Source organism: Podarcis pityusensis, assembly GCF_964106645.2.
Source record: "Podarcis pityusensis genome assembly, chromosome: 16".
Lineage (NCBI taxonomy): Eukaryota > Metazoa > Chordata > Lepidosauria > Squamata > Lacertidae > Podarcis > Podarcis pityusensis.
This window is the reverse complement of record NC_138041.1, coordinates 17,671,083-17,689,413: the sequence shown is the minus strand read 5'-3', so window position 1 is coordinate 17,689,413 and position 18,331 is coordinate 17,671,083. Positions and strand designations below refer to the sequence as shown.

Below are 18,331 nucleotides of genomic sequence, written 5' to 3'. Positions count from 1 at the left end.
TGTGTTCTAATATGAGAGAATGACTGAGGCAGGCTTGCTTTATGCACACAGCTTTTCCTTTTTTAAAAAAATGTGCAAAATCTGTTCCTTACAAGTGCTGCCACAGCTGATCAGCAGCTGTCCTAGATTATGTGCATGTGTGTGTTTTGTTTCCAGTGAGTGACAGATTCCAGGGTATTTACTAAAGGCTTGCTTTTTCAACCCCTTCTGGTGGGGAGACATCACAGAGGCCCCAAGCGTAATGCGGGAGGTAGCCTGGTTGGTGAGGGAATAATATACTTGAATCCTGCTTGCTTCCTGCTTTCCTGTTTTCCACAGGCATCTTGTTGGCCACTGTGAGAATAGGATGCTGGACTGGATGGGCCATGGATCTGACCCAGCAGGCTCTTTTTGTGTTCTTATGTGCTCCTAGTTTTTTGTTTATTGGTTTGCTGATGAAAAACCTGGGGCTTCCATGAGGGAGAAGACACCAGTCTATGTTTGGGACCTCTGAGATGATTGGAAGGGGGTTGCTCTTTGGAGTGTGGTGCTGAGGGGTCACACTCTTCCTTTCTGCCACGTTTTGGTGGGATGCAGCTGGGCTGGAGTGAGAAAATGGCAACAGATGGGAAGAGTTTTGGATACTGATGAAAGATGTTCCCTGATTACCCAAGCCTGGTTGCCTTACAAATGTTTTGGATGACACACTTTCTTCAGCCCAACCAACATACAGTAGCTATTTCCAACTCTCAACTCCCATCGACCTCAAGCAGCACTGCCATTTTGGACCACAAACTCATGTCATCTTGACTGTTTGGAATCTCAGCTCCCATCATCCTTAGCCAGTACAGCTGCTTGCTGGGGCTGATGGGAGTTGTAGTCCAAAACATCTGGAGGGCACTAAGCTGGGGAAGGCTGTGTTTCTGGTGGTAAATTGTGTAGCGACTTTTAAATGATGTGGTTTTTGGTATTTCTAAAGATTGACCTTGAAATCCGTTGGTTTTATATACTGGCTCTTTTACAATGAACTTGAATGTCAGTATAATAGAGTGATTAGTAATATTGTTTGTGATTGTAATGTTGTGAAATGAATTTGAGAGTAGATGGGTCCTTATGGTGTGCATTGATATGTATGCACTTTTGCAGTTATGAATTGCTGTAGAATTCACTTATTGGTTGGTCTAACAACACATTCAGCAGAATCATAGGCAGATCCACATCATCCATTAGAGCATCCAACTTCCCCTCCAAATCCTGGGAACTCTTGTTCCACCTATAATTGCCAGTAGCCTTAACAAACTACAATTCCCAGGATTCTTATAGGGGAAGTCATGTGCTCTAAATGAGCATTGGGTGTGCTTTAAATATACAGTGTGGACCTCTCCTTTAAGTGTCAAGTGTGAAATATAATGCTATCCGTTTGCAGGTGGAGAATTGCATCTCTGACCGCTCACCCTTATTTAAAACTCCCTGCATGTGGGGGAGAAGGGGTTCCATCTTGCCCCCTTCCTGACTTGCTAGTTTTCTATCTGCTAGAAGATTATTTTTTTATGACGTACACAAGCATGTGTTCTCTTCCCCTCATGCTGCCCACCATCTCAACACAGTGTGGCATGGCGCAGCTCAGGAAAAGGTTTGTCACTAGATCAGGCAGAATGTATTAACTGGCCCTTTGAGGGTCTAAGTCTCAGGGACTGACCTCAGGGCGACACCTCTAGGGGAAAGATGTGTAACCTAGTTGCCCTTGGTGGTGTTTCTTCTTTTGTAAAGAGGCCTTAAGCTTCTCCTCCTTGGCTTATCTCTCTGATCTGCAGTGCATAATTATTACAGTGTTTCCTCAAAACATGTTTGCTGGGCCAATCCTGATGACAAGTGAAAGGGTGTGTGTGTGGAGAGCGGCACAGACAGGGATGGGGAAACTCACTCCCAGGGGCTGAATGCCCTCCAAGACCCTCTGCCTGGCCCTTGGGACTCTCCCCAGGCCACTCCCCCATACCAGTTCAGCTCTGCATCCTGCTTGAGTGTTTTTGGCTGGATTAGAATGCGTACTTGAAGTCTGGTAATTTGTCTTGCTTGCCTGGGAGAGAGATGTTTGTGTGTATAGAGAAGGGCTGTTTTTGTGTGAAGATAAAATTAACATGGGTTGCTCCGCCTACTTCCTTCTGACCCTGCAGACCCCTGGCAAGTGAGCGCTGGAGGTTTGCCTGGAAGTGAATACGGCTTTGACTAAAGTATGGTGAGGGAAGACTGGGTCTGGGTCTGGGAGGAAAATGGCCCCAGCTCTGGAACACAAGAAGAACCTGCTGCCTGTGGGAAACCTGCAAGCAGGTCCTGAGGACAAGAGCCAGGGCCGTCTTAAGCATACCCGGCGCCATGGTGCAAAGCTCCCTCTGGCGCCCGCCCCCCTGTTTCCCAGAGTTGTCAACCTTTTTTTAGGGAGGATGGTGGGGCTGGAGGAGGTGGGCAGCAGCTGGAGGGCCGCTCCTCTGGTGGGGAAGAGGCGGAGGCTGGCTGCGGCGCCTCCCGGCTCTGCTGGCCGCTTTGTGCCACGGTTGTCACGGCAGACGGAGACTCCGGGCGCGGCATGGCGGAGGCGGGCGAGGGCGGTGAGCTGGTGCTGGGAGGCACCGTGTCCAGTCTCCACCTCTTCCCTGGTGCCCTCCAGAACTTGGCGCCTCGCGCCACTAGCCTCTATGGGTAAAAAGCCCCTGACGAGAGCATCTCTCCCCCTTGTAGTTTTCAGCAACTGGTATTCAGAAGCATTGCTGCCTCTGACTTTGGAGGCAGAGCATAGCCACCATGGCTCATAGCCTTGTCCTCCATGAATTTTTCTAATCCTCTTTTAAAGCCATGCAAGTGGTGGCCATCTGTGCCTTCCATGAGAGTGAGGTTGACAGTCTTATGTGCTGCATGGAGAAGGACTTTCTTGTTCCTGTCCTGAATATTCCATCATTCAACTTCACCGCACGTCACTGAGTTCTAGTGTTAGGAAAGAGGGAGAAAACCTTTTCTGTCTCCACTTTCTCCGTGCCAGGCATAATTTTATTTATTACTATCCTGCCACTTCTTACTCGACTTTTCTCTAAACTAAAAGGTCCCAAGCGCTGCAACCTTTCCTCATATGGGAAGTGCCCTGTCCTTGCTACCAGGCATTACAGCATTTCCATGGAGACCCAGAAGAAGCAGCGGAGTCGGCTAAGACCTTGCCTCTTTGGCCCCGAGGAGACCTGATCCAAAAGAGGGAAAACATCACGCAGCTGCTTGAAACATCATATTGTGTTTTTAGAGCAATCTGACCCTGCGCACCCAAACACCCTGGCTGAAAATACTTCCCAGCCTTTTTTTTTTTTTTTTTAAACAATTTATTGGGTTTTACAATAGAAATAAACATAATAAACAATATAACATTTGTCTTAACATAGTTTCACATTTTCTTTGGACTTCCTCACATCTCCCGCTCCCACTTTCATCGTTATAACATTTTGTCAGCAATTTATCATCTTATTTAGATTCTTATATCCCTTCTATGTTTCATAATCTTATAGTTCTCGAAAGGAGTTAAATTTTCACAGTCTTACTTATTTTCTTAAAAAACTTCTAAGTTTAGTGGTGCTCAGTTATTTTGGTCTAGCATCTTATTTAGCATTCACTCAAATTACAATGTTTTTGTAAATAATTCTTAAATTTCTTCCAGTCCTCCTCAATCCTCTCTTCTCCCAGGTCACGAATTCTGCCGGTCATTTCGGCCAGTTCCATGTAGTCTATCAGTTGCATCTGCCATTCTTCCAGTGTGGGTAGATCTTGAGTTTTCCAGTATTTTGCGAGAAGTATCCTTGCTGCTGTTGTTGCATACATAAAAATGTCTGGTCCTTCTTTACCACCCCTTGGCCGACAATACCCAAAAGGAAAGCCTCTGGTTTCTTAGTGAAGGTATATTTAAATACCTTTTTCAATTCATTATAAATCATTTCCCAGAACACCTTCACTTTAGGGCAAGTCCACCAGAGGTGGAAGAATGTTCCCTCACACTCTTTACATTTCCAACACTTATTATCAGACAGGTGGTAAATTTTTGCAAGTTTGACTGGGGTCATATACCATCTATAAATCATTTTCATTACATTTTCTTTCAGAGCGTTACATGCAGTAAAGAAAATACTTCCCAGCCTTGACCAGGTCATTTCCTGGACACAAGCCAGCCTGGCCTTGCTTGTCTGGCTCCTTCTAACCATCCCTTGTGGCCAGGGCTGCCTGGTCCATGGATCCAAGACTGGGAAGCAGGGGAGTGCTGGAGGAAAAGGGGAGTGACTGGCATATCAGAGTTCGTAGCCCAACACACTAACCCCTATGCCACACTGGCTCAGCCTTCCAGGATGAACCTAGGCCTGATCCTGATGGAAATTGTCCATTATCCTCTCCATGCACTTCACTGGCTTCAGCTCAGGTTGGGGAGGGGGCTCCCCCTCTCCACCGACCCCTTCCAGATCTGATTTCTGCATCTGCCAGGTTCACAGAATTTGCTTTCATGCTAACTGAACACCTGTAAAAATCCCGTTCCTGCCAATGCAACTTTTTGCACTATTTTTGCAAAATCCGGTGGCGGTTTGAGAGCAAAATCCTGCTGAGGATGATAAGGTAACCTGGAGGAGCAGAGGTTTTCATTTTTCTCTTTAGTAATTCTTTTAATGAGGACACCTCTCATCCTCCATGCTGAACCTCCTCATTATCAGGGATCTGAATTTCCACTGTGAGGCTAGTGACAGGGAGAAAATCTTCCAGCACCACCTTCTTGCAGAGAGAGATGGCAGTTGGTTATTTCATGCCCTGCAGGGTGCTGAAAGGCGTGTGGGCGGAGGCTGCAAGCTTAATGGCCCCTCACTTCCCTCCATTTAGAGAGGAAGTTCTATTTAGTGCAGGCTGATTGAGGGACACAAATCACCTGGCTTGCGGCTGGTACTTTTGGATTGATGGTGGAATGCTCCTTGGAGATGAAATAGAGAAATTCACTGGCAGTTGCCCAGTCTTATTTTCTTACATCAGGGTAGGCAATGTGGCACCCTCCAGACATTGTTGGACTACCAGTTGCATCATCTCTGTCCATTGCCTGTGCTGCCAGGGGCTGTTGGGGCATCCAATGAAGCTGAATTTCTTTCTTTCTTACAATCTAGTGGTGTATAAATTGCATGAAATTAAATAAATAAGTATTGGACTATGTTTCAGATACACCAAAAGTGGCAGTAGGAAGACCACGGGGTTATGGTATATCATACAGGAAATCCCTGGAAACTTTGGATTCTGTTTGAGTCAGCTGCTGCTTATCCACCCTTTTTTGTTTGTCTTCAGGCAGAAATGAAATATTTCCCCCTATCCCTTAATGTAAGCTTCTATTGAGCTTTTCGGTTTTCATACCTCTTTCATCAAGAGCAACAAAATCAGAAGAAGGGAAGGGAAAATGGAGAGCGGAGGAAAAGGATTCAGCTCACAGAATAAAAGAAGCAAGAATACCCATGAGGTTTGAAGTGGATTGGCCCCTATCCAGCGGAGTTGCCCAAACGTGTCCATGCAGACCAGGCTGCTTCAACTCCATATATTTTGGACTACAGCTCCCATCAGCCCCAGCTAGCACAGCCACAGTGGGAGTTGTAGCCCCAAACATGTGGAGAGCATGGAGAAGGCAGATGTAGGCAGTTGTTTCAAGAGGTCTGCTGTAGGTTCAGATACAGAGAGGGTGGTATGGTCTTCAGTCCACTGGTGAATGACAATAGAAACTACCCTTTGTTAAGTAAGGACTTGTTCTGCTACCTCCCCAATATCTGGTTTTTCTTTTTCTGAGGGAGAGCCCCCAAAGTGCAGGAATATGATTCAGTAACCTGTGGACGTTAAGGAGTCTTGTTTAAATCTTGATTTTCTGTTGTACAAGCCGCACAAAGAGAAGAGGGCCTAAAAGTCTCAGCTGTGCTGATGTTGTGGCTCTGCTTCCCTTCTTTAATTCCTTTCCCACTTGATGGGAAGGAGGGACCTGGGGCAGCTGGCTTCTCAGCAGACTTGATGCAGGCCCCTTCTCTCCCTCTGTACAGGTCAGCCTGTAGTTAGGAACTTATTTTGGAGCTGAGAAGTTCATGGATAAGGAGAGGACCAACGGTTGGTAGACAGGATAAGAAGAAGAAGAAGAGTTTGGATTTGATATCCCGCTTTATCACTACCCTAAGGAGTCTCAAAGCGGCTAACATTCTCCTTTCCCTTCCTCCCCCACAACAAACACTCTGTGAGGTGAGTGGGGCTGAGAGACTTCAGAGAAGTGTGACTGGCCCAAGGTCACCTAGCAGCTGCATGTGGAGGAGCGGAGACACGAACCCGGTTCACCAGATTACGAGCCTACCGCTCTTAACCACTACACCACACTGGCTCTCATAGCTAAAGAGAACTTCCATATCCATATTCAGCAGCTGGATGCCTCTGAACACTAGTTTCTGGGGGCCAGGGACAAGCAACAATGGGTGCTATTGCCTTTTAGGGAGTTTCCAGAGATAGCAAAAATGCTTGAAGCAAAATGCTGGACTCAGTGTGGTTTTGGTCTAATCCAGCAGCAGCTCAGCTCCTTTGTGGCTTAACTGTGTGTGTGTCCCCCACCACCACATATTGAGTAGTGTTGCGTTGATTTGTCCCTTTTTATGTTGAAGCTGGAAAGAGGGATTGCATGGGCCAGCCATGCGATAATGCTTCTTGAGCTGTTTCCTTACTCTCTTTTTTTCTACTTGCCTGGGCCTGGGCCATCACTTTGAAGGCGTTTGATGATGGCCCCTGCTTCCTTGGGAAATTGCTTGTCATAATTGCTTCCAGGTCCTCCTTTGCCCTGAGACTATAAAGCCCCCCCCTCTCTTTTCCCCCTTAACCTTCTCTGTTCTCCCTCTCCCACTCTACATTTTCCTGGGCTAATACAGGGTGAGAAAACCGTCTCTGGCAAGCAGTCAGTAACCTCCTTGCCAGCTGGCAGTTCCCCCTTCCATGGGGAGTGGAAGGGCAGGAATGCAGGAGGAAAGGTTGCAGCATTTGGGACTTCTTAGTTTGGAGAAAAGGCGAGTAAGAGGCGAGTTTATGAAATGATGCTTAGCATGGAGAAAGCAAATAGAACTTGTTGGAATGGAATTGAGGGCAGATAAATGAAAGAAAGCACATCTTCACTCAGCGGCATTGTTAACCATGGAACTCACTCCCACAGGAGGCAGAGATAGGGCCTCTTGCATTTCATCAGAGAGGGCATTCTGCGACATCACCACTGCCACCATCGTTGTACAGTGGTACCTCGGGTTACATGCGCTTCAGGTTACATACGCTTCAGGTTACAGACTCCACTAACCCAGAAATAGTGCTTCAGGTTAAGAACTTTGCTTCAGGATGAGAACAGAAATCGTGCTCCGGTGGCGCGGCGGCAGCAGGAGGCCCCATTAGCTAAAGTGGTGCTTCAGGTTAAGAACAGTTTCAGGTTAAGAACGGACCCCTGGAACAAATTAAGTACTTAACCCGAGGTACCACTGTATTTGTATGCCGCCTTTCCATAGTTGAAACCATGTTCGAGGCAGCTAGCAACATGAGAAGATGTACATAATTACAAACATTTCAAAAATGGTCATAAACAATAAATAAAACGTATTAAAAAGTACACTACCAAACTGAACAATTTCCACGTCAATCATAAGAAGATCTAAAGATACAAAAATTAATATCAGTAACAGCAGCACCCCCCCCCGCAAGAAAATCCTACTAAACATTACCCCAGCCCAAGAATGGTGCCAGCAGTGGAAAAGCCTTCCTCTGTGTTACCATCATGGCCAAATTGTCTTGGTTCCGCTTGCTGCTCTGAATGCCTTTACCTGGGCAGTAGAAGCAAAGATGAATGATGATGATGATTTTATTTTATTTTCATGTTATTCGTATTATTAATTTAGTTTGCCCAAATGTATGCTGGAACAGGTGCCTGTTCTCTGTTCTGCAAAAACTTGGAAGTTCCATGCATAGACAGGCGTTTGGCTGCTCTCAGCTTGTTGCTATGGCACCTGATTTCCCCCCTAATATGCTTTAGTAAAATGTGCCATGATTAAACTCCCCTTCCTCCCCGCAATAGGGATAAGTAAATGATTAGTGATCACCTTCTTCCATTTAAAAAGAATGGGATGCAAAGATCAGGAGACTTGCTGGTCTGTGTCTTGAGATTGCACAGGTAAACTCTGCTAGCAGTTTGAGAAACCTGGAGTCATTTCTGAACAGAGAAGAAGAAGAACCTGAGAGTTATTAGGAAACCCCCTGCTCCCCTCATAGAGCTATACAGTGGTACCTCGGGTTAAGAACTTAATTCATTCTGGAGGTCTGTTCTTAACCTGAAACTGTTCTTAACCTGAGGTACCACTTTAGCTAATGGGGCCTCCGGCTGCTGCCACGCCGCCACCGCATGATTTCTGTTCTCATCCTGAAGCAAAGTTCTTAACCCAAGGTACTATTTCTGGGTTAGCGGAGTCTGTAACCTGAAGTGTCTGTAACCCAAGGTACCACTGTAAATCCCAGAGGGGATTAACAGTCATTCCCTCTTCCCAGGGAACCCTGGGAATTGTAGTTCTGTGAGGGAAATAGGGGGTCTCCTCATAACTCTCAGCACCCCTCACAAATTACAGTGCCCAGGATTTGGGTCGGGGGCAGGGGGAAGCCATGACTGTGATATTAAACTGTTTTAAATGTGTAGTGAGGATGGGGCCTAAGTGCTTGAGAAGGCTGTTACTGCAGCCTAGGTGGTGCACTTGTAGATCTAGAGCTCAGTCTGCCAGGTTTGTAGCAGGAAAGTTCCAGAGCATGATCACTGAGTTGATCCCGAGTTGAGGCATGCACAGAACCTTCTGCATGTGCATTCCACTTATGACTTGGACAGTCCAGAAGCATGTGCCGTCTGCTGATTGCAGGAGTTGATGTTGCATCTCTTTTTCATTGTGCCTGGATTTTTTGCAGAGTTAGAACACATAAAAGAAAGTGATAGTATTTTTACAAAGTGAGGAAGTTCTTGTGAGAAAGATGACCTGGGAGCGGGGGACGGGTGGGCCATACTGGGGAAAGAAGAGGGGAGCACACACTGCAGAAAAATTTCAGTGTCCAAATTATCTCTCCCCACACAAACATGGGCATTTAGAATTTAAATCTCTAAGAAGGCAAGGGAACTAATCTTCCCATCCAGTTCACACCAGAAAAAATCCTGCAATTAATTTGTACCCCCACCCTTTGATTCATTTACCCCCCAATAAATTTCCCAACTCCAAAACCTCTGAAGCCTGCATCAATTGCCTTTCGACCACCTTCCCATTAATTAATCCCCCCTAAATCATGTCTAGATGAAGTCATCTGAAATTAATGCGATCTCGCAAATTAATACTCCACCCCCTAAACCCAGACCAACCTCCCAGTTCAGTTGTCTTCTCCCTCCTCAATTCATTACCTACCTGGAAACACTTGGGGAAAATATGGGGGGGGGCAGTCTTCCTGGACCCACCCCTAGCAACTGTGTTTAGGGCAGAGCAGAATGAGCAGTGGCAGGATCAAAAGGGTTCTCCTTCTCCCCCCCCCCCAGCTGCCCAATTTCCTCCCTCTTGCCCCCCCCCCCTTTAAAGAGACATATTAAGGATTGCACTTCTCCCCTTCCTGCTCACCCCAACCTGCATAGTGTAGAATTTGGCAGGGGCTGTGAAGCCGCAGCTGGCACCTGATAATCTCCAGGGAATGATTCAATCTGGGTCAGGAATATAACATATATATGTGTGTGTGTGTGTCCTCTCTCTCTCTTTCCCCTCCCTTACTTAAATTCCTCAGGGGACCTGATGGAATTTGTCCTATCATTTGAGCTTCCTGCAGGTAGAACTCACCTGCTGGTGTTGAGTGAGGGGACTCTAGCTGTTTTTCCCAGGTGGAAGGGCCTGGCCAGCAGTCCTTTGGAACTGGCAAAAGCTTGCCCCTTGTTTCTTTTGAGCGTTCCTGTTTCTTAAGCAGAAAGGGAAACGGGATCAGCTGGGCAAGGGCTGGTCACAAAGGATCTGGACAGGGCAGTGGAAACATGTCGATGTTCCCCTTGGGACATGTCTGGATTGTGCTCCTGGCTCAAGGTCTGGATGATGACAGGAATGGAGCTGGTGAAGGAATTTTCTCTCCTCCCTCCCTTCCTCCCCACTCCCAGTTCAGATTTCCCGGGTTGGATTCACATGGTTCCTCATGGTTAATGCTGCAATTTAAAAAAGAAATCACACACACACACACCAAGCACTTCTGCTGCTCCCACCCTTTTTGCTTTTGCAAAAGTATATTCCAAAAGAGGGTGGGTTTTTTTTCCACACACACACAGACACACACACACACAGAGGCTTCATTTAATTCTCACTCGCTTCCCCCCCCCGCCACCCCCCCCATCACTGCAGAAAGCAAACTCTTCTCCCCCTCTTCAATTTGAGGCAATTTATTGGGAGTCGGGTATGAATTACAAGGCACAGTGCTAACGAGCACCTGCTTGTATGTAATTGACTTGACTGCTAATTGCTGGGATAATCATACTTTGTGCATAATGGTTTTCACAGAGAAGGTTTGTGGTGCCGTGCACCAGGCGGTAGCTTGCTTGGCTCAGGCGCGGGTTGCAGCGGGGTGGGGGCGGCACAGACCTGGATAGTTCTTCCATTTTCGAAGCCTGCAAAAAACACACACACACACCCATCTCAACCATTTCACCAGTCTTGGCAAATGTGTTGCCTGCTAGATGTTTTGCACTGCAACTCCTCTCCCTCCCTACCCCAAAACTGAGTGATTTGGCAAACTCCAGATTCTTTCAGGTTCGACCCATAACATCCCAGGTAGCACCATTTGGGGTTCAGCTCTTGATCCATGAGAGCTTCTGCCCCCTGGTTCATCAGATTAGCACAAGAATCCAGGAGGAACTTTAGAGGTGGATCAGGCCAAAGGGGGCCCCATCTAATTCAGCATCCTGTTCTCACAGTGGCAAACCAGGTGTCTCTTCTGGGAAGCTTACAAGTAGGATACAAATGCAACAGCCACTCTCCCCACTTGTACTTCTCAACAACTGGGTATTCAGAGGCAGGCGGAGGCTGAGACTGGAGGAAGTACACAGCCATGATGAGTAATAAGCTTTGATAGCCACCTCCTCCGTGAATTTGTCTAATCTCCTTTCAAAGCCGTCCGTGCTGGCGGCCATCGCTACCTCCTGTGAAAGTGAGTTCCATAGTTTAACTTACACGCTGTATGGAAGACTGCTTTTGTCTTGAATTTTCCAACATTCAACTTCATTGGACATCTGTGAATTCTAATGTTATAAGAGAGGGAGAAAAACTTTTCTCTATCCACTTTCTCCACTAAATGTATACAGTGGTACCTTGGGTTACAGATGCTTCAGGCTACAGACGCTTCAGGTTACAGACTCCGCTAACCCAGAAATAGTACTTTGGGTTAAGAACTTTGCTTCAGGATGAGAACAGAAATCATGCAGCGGTGGAAGGCCCCATTAGCTAAAGTGATACTTCAGGTTAAGAACAGTTTCAGGTTAAGAACGGACCTCCAGAACGAATTAAGTTCTTAACCCGAGGTACCACTGTAAACTTACAGTCTGAAGTCCCTGCTTGAATTTATATCCAACAACAGCAACATTTGTACCCCGCCCATCTGACTGGGTTGTCCCAGTCACTCTGGGTGTCTTTCAACAAACTAAAAAAACACAATCATTAAAAGCTTCCCTCTACAGGGCTCTTCTTCAGATGCCTTCTAAAAGTCGTATAAACATCTCCTTGACATCTGAGGGGAGGGCGTACCACAAGGTGGGTGCCGCTACCAAGAAGGCCCTTTCATCCAAGGAGTTCCAGGGTGGTATAATGGTTCTCCCCTCCCCATTTACTCCTCACAACAACCCTGGGAGGTAGGTTAGGCTGAGAGTGAGTGATTCAGTGAGCTTTACGGCTGAGTGGGGATTTAAGCCCTTGTCTTTCAGGTCCTAGTCTAACACCCTTAACCTCTGCACCACACTGGCTGCCCCAGTGGCCTCTTTTTGGTCTCTTTCCCAACCCAAAATCAAAGTAGCAAGTTCCTGTCCTTCAAGAATCTGAGCCTGAAAGACAGGGTTGCAGTTTTGCGCTTGACTGCTTGCTCCTGTTCCTTCAAAGAATGAGTTGAGGTGGTGAAGACTCACTGATCTGTTCATGACAGAGCAATATGGTCATTGCTAACATTTGTTGCTAACACACATTGCTGTGTGCTTTAAAATTTTGCAGAGGGATGCTACATTCTGTGTGATGTATTTATTAATCACATGCCAGTGATCTCAAGGTGGCATACCAGGTTCTACCCTCCACCACCTTAATCCTCATGACAACCCTTTGAGGTAGGTTAGGCAGTGACTGGCATAAAGACACCCAGTGATCTTCATTATTTACTTATTGCCTGCCCTTCATCCTAAGGTCATGGCTGAACATGGGTCTCCACAGTCCTAGTCTATCATTCTGTCCACTATGCCACATCTACACTGCAGTAAATTTTGAGGTTCCTGTATTCTGCGGATTCCCTGATTCTTGCATTAATTTGTTGGTCTTGTTGGGTCTAACGGGCAAAATAGTTTATGAAGGGCAATGAGAAAGATTTGTGCACCTTACACGGTTTTCTGCTTGCATTGTTCAGTTACTTGGTGGTCATATCTTCTGGCTCATTGAAAGTCTTAGAGTGTAATGAAGTGGCTCTTAGCTTGTGATTTGAAGGAGTCCCCACCCCTTCAAAAACCTGGTGCTGCCAAATCTCTGTGTTATTACTATTATTTATTGCATTTATAATCTACCTGTTCTACGAAGGAGTCCCAAGATGGCGTGCGTGGTTGTCCCCTTCCTCATTTAATCCCCACAACAACCCTTTGAGGGAGGTTAGGCTGAAAGGCAATGACTGGCCCATGGCGAGTGTCATGGCCGAGTGGGGATTTGAACCTTGGTCTCTTCCAGGTCCTAATCTGATGCTCTAACCACTACACCATGCTAGTTCTATGTAGTGTGCAGAGAGGAAAGGGAATGAAGGAGGCTGAAAAAGAGAATACACACACACACTATGGTACCTCTAGTTACGAACGTAATTCATTCCGGAGGTCCGTTCTTAACCTGAAACTGTTCTTAACTAGAGGCATGCTTTCACTAATGGGGCCTCTTGCTGCCAGCACATGATTTCCGTTCTCATCCCGGGGCAAAGTTCTTAACTCGAGGTAACTCTTCCAGTTTAGTAGAGTTTGTAACCTGAAGCATTTGTAACCTGAGGCGTTTGTAATTTGAGGTACCACTGTATATACGAGAGAGAAGAATTGCTCCATGGTAATGGTTACCATGGTGACCTCTCTATCTATATCCATGCATCCCAGCTGCCTACATCTTTATTTCTCTGTTTTGCCCCTTACGTCTTTCAGCAATTTAGGGTGAGAGAGAAAGAAAGAGAGTTTGCTAGCTGAGGTGAGGAGAGGCATTCTCCCCTGGCAGGGATACCAGAGACTCATTGCTGGAGAGAGGCCTGCCTCCCCTCATGTAAAGCCATTTGCAACTCCAGATATCATTAAACAAATGATTGTCGATTATCTTGTTATTTACCTTCCCTTCACCCTTAGGCTAGGTTGCAACAATTGAAACACAATGTTAAAAACAGTTTAAAGCAACTTGAAACCACAGATAGGAAATCCAGATCTCAGAGTCAAATCCTCCACCTGCCCAGTCATCTGTAAATTTGGCTTTCTCATTGTTCTTCCTTCTTTCCAGGTTGTTTTAGGGCAGCTGAAAGGCACCAGTCCCAAAACTGATCTTTGGGGGACTCTACCGTTTATATACCCACAGTGTGAGAATTGTCCATATTTCACTGGGTGGCCCAGGATCTAGTGTCCAGCAACTAGGAGGGCATGCCTTAATGATGCTCCTGAGCTGTTTGGGCTTCCAAAGGCCACAGTGTTTCTGAGGACATCTTCGTCCGGCCTTTCTCCTTTGAATTGCTGTGCCAGTGCTTGGCATCATCAATGCCACAAAGGTGTTCATGTGGTTAAAAAAGCAAACAAACAATTAAAAGCTTCTAGTCCTCAAGACAGCAAAGGCAGGCGCCAAAGTGTGGGCAGCAACACCATGCTGGTGAAATTTCAGAAGACAGCTGGGCCAGGGAAGGAAGCAGGGTCAGGAAGTGGGAAATCAGCAAAGGATTGTGGGGGGAGAAGCAAAAAACCATGTTTTCTGTTTTCTGACTTTGCTTTAAAATGTATGTAGACTTGCAATAGTCTAGTCTAGTCTAGTGTTGTTCTTCTTGTTGTTGTTAATAACAGTAAATAAGTAAGTGATTTCTTCCCATTAAAAATTCATTCTTGCTAGTAGGGGTGTAGAGGGTACTATTTTCCTGCTCCACCTTCCGCAATTCCACATGTTCCTCCCCACTTTCCAAAAAGCTGCCAGTTTGTATTGTGTTGAGCCATCAATCCTGGCAAGGTGCAGAATTGTTTCATCGCAGTGCAAAGGTCCCAGTGAGCCAGTGGTTTCTCGCCAGCAAATATAAGGAAGGCTCACAGCTGCAGTGTAGAAATTATAGGCTTTGAACTCCCTGGTCAACTTCTCTTCCCTACCCCACCCCCAACACATTGATTGAGTTGTTACGGGGTGTGATCAGAGGGAAATGAAAGGCAGAGAAGTTTGCAGAGATAATTACGTACTTCTTCGCAGTGGTAAATCACCCAGTAGTTTTTGATGACACACACTGTCCTGGCATCAGTAAGCCAGTGAACACATACAGTATGCTAAAAATCCTTTGTCCCAGTTCGATCCACAAGTGATAGCATCGGAACTCTTTGGCATGCTTTTCATAAAAGAAGGCACTTCTTCACAAAGCACAGAGTTAAACTATAGAACTCACTCCCACAAGAGGCAGTGATGGCCACCAACTTGTATGGCTTTAAAAGAGGATTGGACAAATTCATGGGGGGCAAAGCTATCAAAGGCTACTAACCATGATGGCTGTGCTCTGCCTCAGTGGTCAGAGGCAGCAGTGCTTCTGAATATCAGTTGCTGGAAGCCACAGGAGAGGAAAGAACTCTTGACTTGGGTCCTGTGTGCGGGTTCTCCGCATGCATCTGAGTGGCCACTGTGAGAACAGGATGCTGAAGTAGATGGGCCCTTGGCCGATCCAACACATTCTTAAGTTGTTACATTTTAAAAACTTGTTTTCCTCTGGTTTACAACCCTGTCCCCCAACCTTGTAAACGTGTACCTGAACCCAGGATAATACTTCCTACACCTGATGAAGTGAACTGTAGTCTTTAAGGTGCCACAAGAGTCTTTGCTAGTTTTCCTGCAAAGTGACATGTAAACACTAGATGCCCCTCTGGAAATCCTTTAAAGTAGTTTAGGCTTAGGGGGTCCATGCTTAACCAGTGGGTTTTAGGGCCAAGTAGGATTTGAACTCTGATCTCCATTGTAATAACCACCATACCACATTGAGCCCACATTCACAGCATACATTTAAAGCAGCATGCTACCACTTTAAACAGTCATGGCTTCCCCCCAAAGAATTATGGGAGCCATAATTAAGGGGGCTGAGTCAGGAGACACTCTCCTCTCTCTCAGAACTACAATTCCCAGATTTCCTTGGGAAGAGGGATGGATTGTTAACCACTCTGTGAGTTGAAGCTCTGGGAGAGGTCTCCTAACAACTCTCAGTGCCTTTAGCAAACTACAGCTCCCAGAATTCTTTGGGGGAAGCCATGGCTATTTAAAGTAGTACCATAATGCTTTAAATGTATGCTGTGAATGTACAGTCAAGCAACTGATGCTTTCCCCCTTCTTTATTTTTCTTTAAAAGAGCTGCTTTTCTCGAAGTTGCAAAAGGGGAAAATGATTCAGTTGTTTGTTATGTCTCTTTTGTCCCTGGGTCTTCCAGGTGTACAATGAGTGCTTCCTGTTTATGGCCTTGACACTTTCAGGACTTGTTCTAAGACAAAGTGTTGTGTGGAAACTTTTCCGTAAGGTGTTCCCTGGGGGTGGGGAAGGGGGAGGGCTCCAGAAAAATGTGTTCCAGAACTGAGCTGTTCTGAGTTCATTTGCGTTTAGGACAGAACAGATTGGTGCCATTTTGCTGCCTTAAATGGTGCTGTTTTGCCATTTTAATATACATTTCAATAGTTTCTCATGTTGTCCATTTTCACCCATTATTGTACATTTTTATGAATGTGAAATATAATTTTTTGAACTACTACTATCATGGTCAAATGGGGATTGAAGTGGCTTTCAAATTCTACAGGTTCCTAAAGTATTGCTGACCTTGTCTGTTGCAGCTAAATTATGCCGTAATATATTTGTTATTCTTTAAAATACTACTGGTAATGTCATGGGAACACAAGGTATATGGGGCTTTATGGAGGGAATAATATCATTTCTAGGGAAGACCTGACTTCCAAGCAGCTGTTCCAACATTACATTCCTCATAAAGCATATGATGTTTAACACTTAGCCCTGTAGGTAGAAAGGCAGCATCTCAGGTTGCAGGGTTCTGATACACTCTTCTGTCATGACACATGCAGACCTTTGAACCCCCACCTTTCATTTAAAATCAGGCTCCACTGAACCCTGAAGTGTGTCTATGATGTATGCAGATTAATCACCCCACCCCATTTTCTCAATGTAAATCTGTCCTGCAAGGTATTTCTGAATGTACCACATAACAAGAGAAAAAAGCAATAGTGTTAATTCTTTTTCTCCCCCTCTTTTTTTTGTAGGCTTCTTTTATTAAACCTCATCACAAATTCCCAACACATCTGGATTTGCACAGACAAGTGGAATACCATGAACTGAAAAAGCGGCAACAAACCTTTTTTTGTGCTTAGTTTTTTATTTTGTGATTTTCTACTTTTTTTGTTTTTTCAAAACGATTTTTTGGATGACAGCACTTTGAAAAACAAGGTGTTTTCCTTTTTTTTTAATTTTTGGAAATTAAAAAATTAAGCCGCCCCATACCGTGAGGATCTCCGGAGAAGATGGGGAGAAAAAAGATCCAGATCCAGAGGATTACGGACGAGAGGAACCGGCAGGTCAGTTTGCATTAAATGGATAGAAATTGTACATCATCATTTTTCTCTCTTTATGGTGCTATGGGTGGTGGGGAGAATTTGCCATTTCTGCAGAGTCCCAAAGGGGACGTCACTTTTCCCTTGCTTTGTGCTTCGACTTTGCTGACTCTGAAGTTGAACCTGTGCTTTTCAGTAACACAGACTCTTGTGAGTGGTGCATCAATTAAGTGGTTTGGAGCTGCTTGGGAGCCTAGCTGGGTTTCCAGGTCTCTTTCCTGAGACTGGGATGGAACAGAGGAAGGTGCCTTATGTTGAGTTGGACTGTTGGCCCATCTAGCTCAGTCTTGTCTACACTGATTGGGAGCAGCTCTTCAGGGTCTTCCAGGCTGGGGGCAGGGTCTTTCTCAAGCCTCCTTGAAGGCGCCATTGGGATTGAAGCTGGGGCCTCATGCCAAGCAGATGCTCTGGATCTGAGCAGCTGTGAAGGTGGATGAAGCATAGGAACTACAGAGTGTGGTCTTATAGGCCAGGGAGCAAAGGCTGGAAGTTATGTGCCCATCTGGGGAGCAGTTCACACCACAGTTTGTTGTCACTCCCACACAGCAAAGCAAGTTGATGCTTTCCATAGATTTCAATATTCAAAATTGTCGTTGGAAAGATGTGGGGTGGCCTCAAATCAGGGGTCTTGTGTGTTCTGGGATGGAACTTCCTGCCAGAAACCACTGAGGCCGCATTCACACGACACATTTTCAGCACCCTGATTCCACTTTAAACCATCATGGCTTCCCCCAAAGAATACTGGGAGCTGTAGTTTGCTAAGGGCGCTGGGAGTTGTTGGAAGACCGCCCTGTTCCCCTCCCAGAGCTTCAGTTCCCAGAGTGGTTTAACAATCAATCCCTCTTCACAGGGAATTCTGGGAATTGTGGCTCCGTGAGGGGGAAAGGTGTCTCCTAACAACTCTCAGCACCCTTAACAAACTACAGCTCCCAGGTTTCTTGGGGGGGGGGGGAGCCATGACGGTTTAAAGTGAAATCATAGTGCTTTACATGTGTATTGCTAATGTGGCCACTATCTTCCCCGAAAAACACTCATCAGTATGTTGCCAGGTCTAGCTTGAAGCCTCAAAGCTTTATTTTTCCTTGTCAAGGTCACTGGGGAAGGACAGGCATCTCAGAGTCATGGCCCAGAATCAAAGGTTTGTGGTGGTAGGCATGCTTGGCTTGAGGGTTTTTGCTATCTACGCCATCTCTGTCAAGTGCTGAAATAAAT

General features: G+C 45.9%; 1 protein-coding gene across 5 annotated transcripts in view; it reads left to right on the top strand.

Moving 5' to 3' along the window:
• Positions 1 to 18,331, top strand: part of MEF2D (myocyte enhancer factor 2D) — a 143,987-nt gene that overhangs the window by 65,627 nt on the left and 60,029 nt on the right. For all 5 annotated transcript variants that reach the window (XM_080984260.1, XM_080984262.1, XM_080984263.1 and 2 more), the window contains one exon: positions 16,772 to 17,083. In XM_080984260.1, the coding sequence (XP_080840386.1) occupies positions 17,030 to 17,083 (54 nt within the window). In that variant the 5' untranslated portion in view covers positions 16,772 to 17,029. The remainder of the gene's footprint in view (positions 1 to 16,771; positions 17,084 to 18,331) is intronic.